The sequence below is a fragment of the Belonocnema kinseyi genome, chromosome 1, assembly GCF_010883055.1.
Source record: "Belonocnema kinseyi isolate 2016_QV_RU_SX_M_011 chromosome 1, B_treatae_v1, whole genome shotgun sequence".
NCBI classification, from domain to species: Eukaryota; Metazoa; Arthropoda; class Insecta; order Hymenoptera; family Cynipidae; genus Belonocnema; species Belonocnema kinseyi.
The window spans coordinates 87,043,494-87,045,584 of NC_046657.1; the positions used below are offsets into that span (position 1 = coordinate 87,043,494).

Consider the following 2,091-nt stretch of genomic DNA (forward strand, 5'->3'; position numbering starts at 1 on the left):
CTACGAGCAAGGAATTAACAAGCTTCCAAACCGCTGGAAAAAATGTGTAGAGCGTGAAGGAGACTATGTAGAAAAATAATCAATAGTATTTTTGTATTGTTTAATAAATAAATAAATATTAAAAAAGAATTCCGGTTAATATTTGATTCACCCTCGTATAAGTTATCAAAATTTCAAGCATTTCCAAGAAAAATTATGAAGGATAGAACCTTTTCAAAATGTCCTCTTATAAATCGAGGTGATTGACCATAGTATTGCTATATTTTGGTGACTAGAATAATCATTTTGGTATCAAAATGTTTGGAAAAGAATACAATATTCAGATAAAATAGACAATTTAATCATTTTTAAGTTTGAAATGTTTAACGAGTGTATAATGTTTAGAGGCGATCCTCACCTTGTCAATTAACAACATCTGCTACTTAGGCGAATGTTTTTATATCGAGTATTACATCAAATTCCTGTTGGCGCTAACCTCAGAAAATATTCTATCACACTTATGAGTGTTATGTAAAACGTGCACACTATACAACCTCGGAAGTTTCTGCTCAAACATGGAACTTCCATAAGTTTGCATTGTCTCTTATACGTTTTGAATTTCCAACAGGCCTCTACTTATCAAAGCGCGATATTTGAAAAATTCTCAAGCAAGACTAATTAAAATTGTACACTGCCTTTAAGGCCAAAGTAACGGCCTTCGATTGTAGATAAAAAATGTATGAAAAACCAAAAAAATGGTTCTTATACACTTTAGAATGTCCACCCTTCAGTTTTTTTATAGATTTTAAAATTATTCAATTTTTCGTTCCTAGTACTATTCTAATAATAACTTGCAACGATTTCAGGACAAAAAAGAATTTTTCCACGATCAACTGATATCTGTAATTCCTTGGTATAAAACGTTTATAAGAATCATATTATACATTCAATAATTATTTATATTCTTGATGTATATTTGCTTTAATTCTAATCAATATTGAATTTATTTAAGGAATTTCCTTATAGCTTAAAGTAATATACCCAATATTGCAAATTTTGTTATTACATTTATGTATATATTGTTTCGCACTAAATTACCATAAAAATTGGAAGATGTTGAGAACCATACACATTTTTTTCTGAAAATTTATAATAAGAACTTCAAAAGGAAATAGAATCCGTAGATGATGATGAACAGTAAACAACTGGTTTTGAGCAGTGGGTGTCGGGTTGATTTTCGTTCTGCGAATCAAACCGCGAACATAACCAATTCGCAACAATTTTGCACAACCCTATTTATTTATGTCTTCAGAAAAAGTTGCCCGAATTCTGAGTAGTGTAAATCAGGAAAGTTCTGTTAATGATATTGATGAGAGGCTCAAGGAAAAATATGTTGAAGGGGAAGCCAATAACAGTTATCCATTTGAAGTAAGACTTAACTTATTCTATATATAATTAAGAAGTTAACATTAACCATTGTTATAAGCAGCTTCTGTAGCAAATTATTTAAATTTTGGAGGTTTTTTCAGTTGTTATTATAATTTCCTCTAATCGCCGGAATGGCTATGGATATCCCAAAAAATATATCTTTAAATATATTTGATAAAATATAACCAGAGAGTGGACCAGCGTAGTCTGAAGTTGCGCACCGAGCTTAACTGAGGCTTCCTTGCTACAGAGAATCATGAAATGGGGGGAGTGGTGGGAGACCTCGGTGCGCAACTTCAGACTACGCTCGTCCGATCTCTGAATGTAACAATTAAAATTTTTATAAGGAATTTTGATACACAAATTCAAAATTTTGGCAGTTTCACGTAGAAGTATGACAGAAAAAACGGAGGTTACGGAACGATGCAGGTAATCGATGAAGCAGAGAAATATTTAGCGGCGATACACGAAACTGAGTTAAACTTTTTGTGGTGACATGCACGGAGGTGCAGCACCGAATTGGACTGGGTTTATTATGAGAATGCAAAAGTTCCGTAATAAATGATGGAACTATTTTCAGTTTTCATTTACGAGGGTGGATTGATAAGTTTCCGGCCTGACCAAGAGATGGCGCCACTAGGCCTACCTTGAGGTGGCGTTCTATAGTACCATCCTTAGATAGCT

The 2,091-nt window shown here is 33.0% G+C and overlaps 1 protein-coding gene across 4 annotated transcripts in view; it reads left to right on the forward strand.

Moving 5' to 3' along the window:
• LOC117174804 (prolyl 4-hydroxylase subunit alpha-1-like) overlaps positions 1–2,091 on the forward strand; it is a 50,166-nt gene that overhangs the window by 20,730 nt on the left and 27,345 nt on the right. For all 4 annotated transcript variants that reach the window (XM_033364184.1, XM_033364196.1, XM_033364198.1 and 1 more), the window contains one exon: positions 1,292–1,407. In XM_033364184.1, the coding sequence (XP_033220075.1) occupies positions 1,292–1,407 (116 nt within the window). The remainder of the gene's footprint in view (positions 1–1,291; positions 1,408–2,091) is intronic.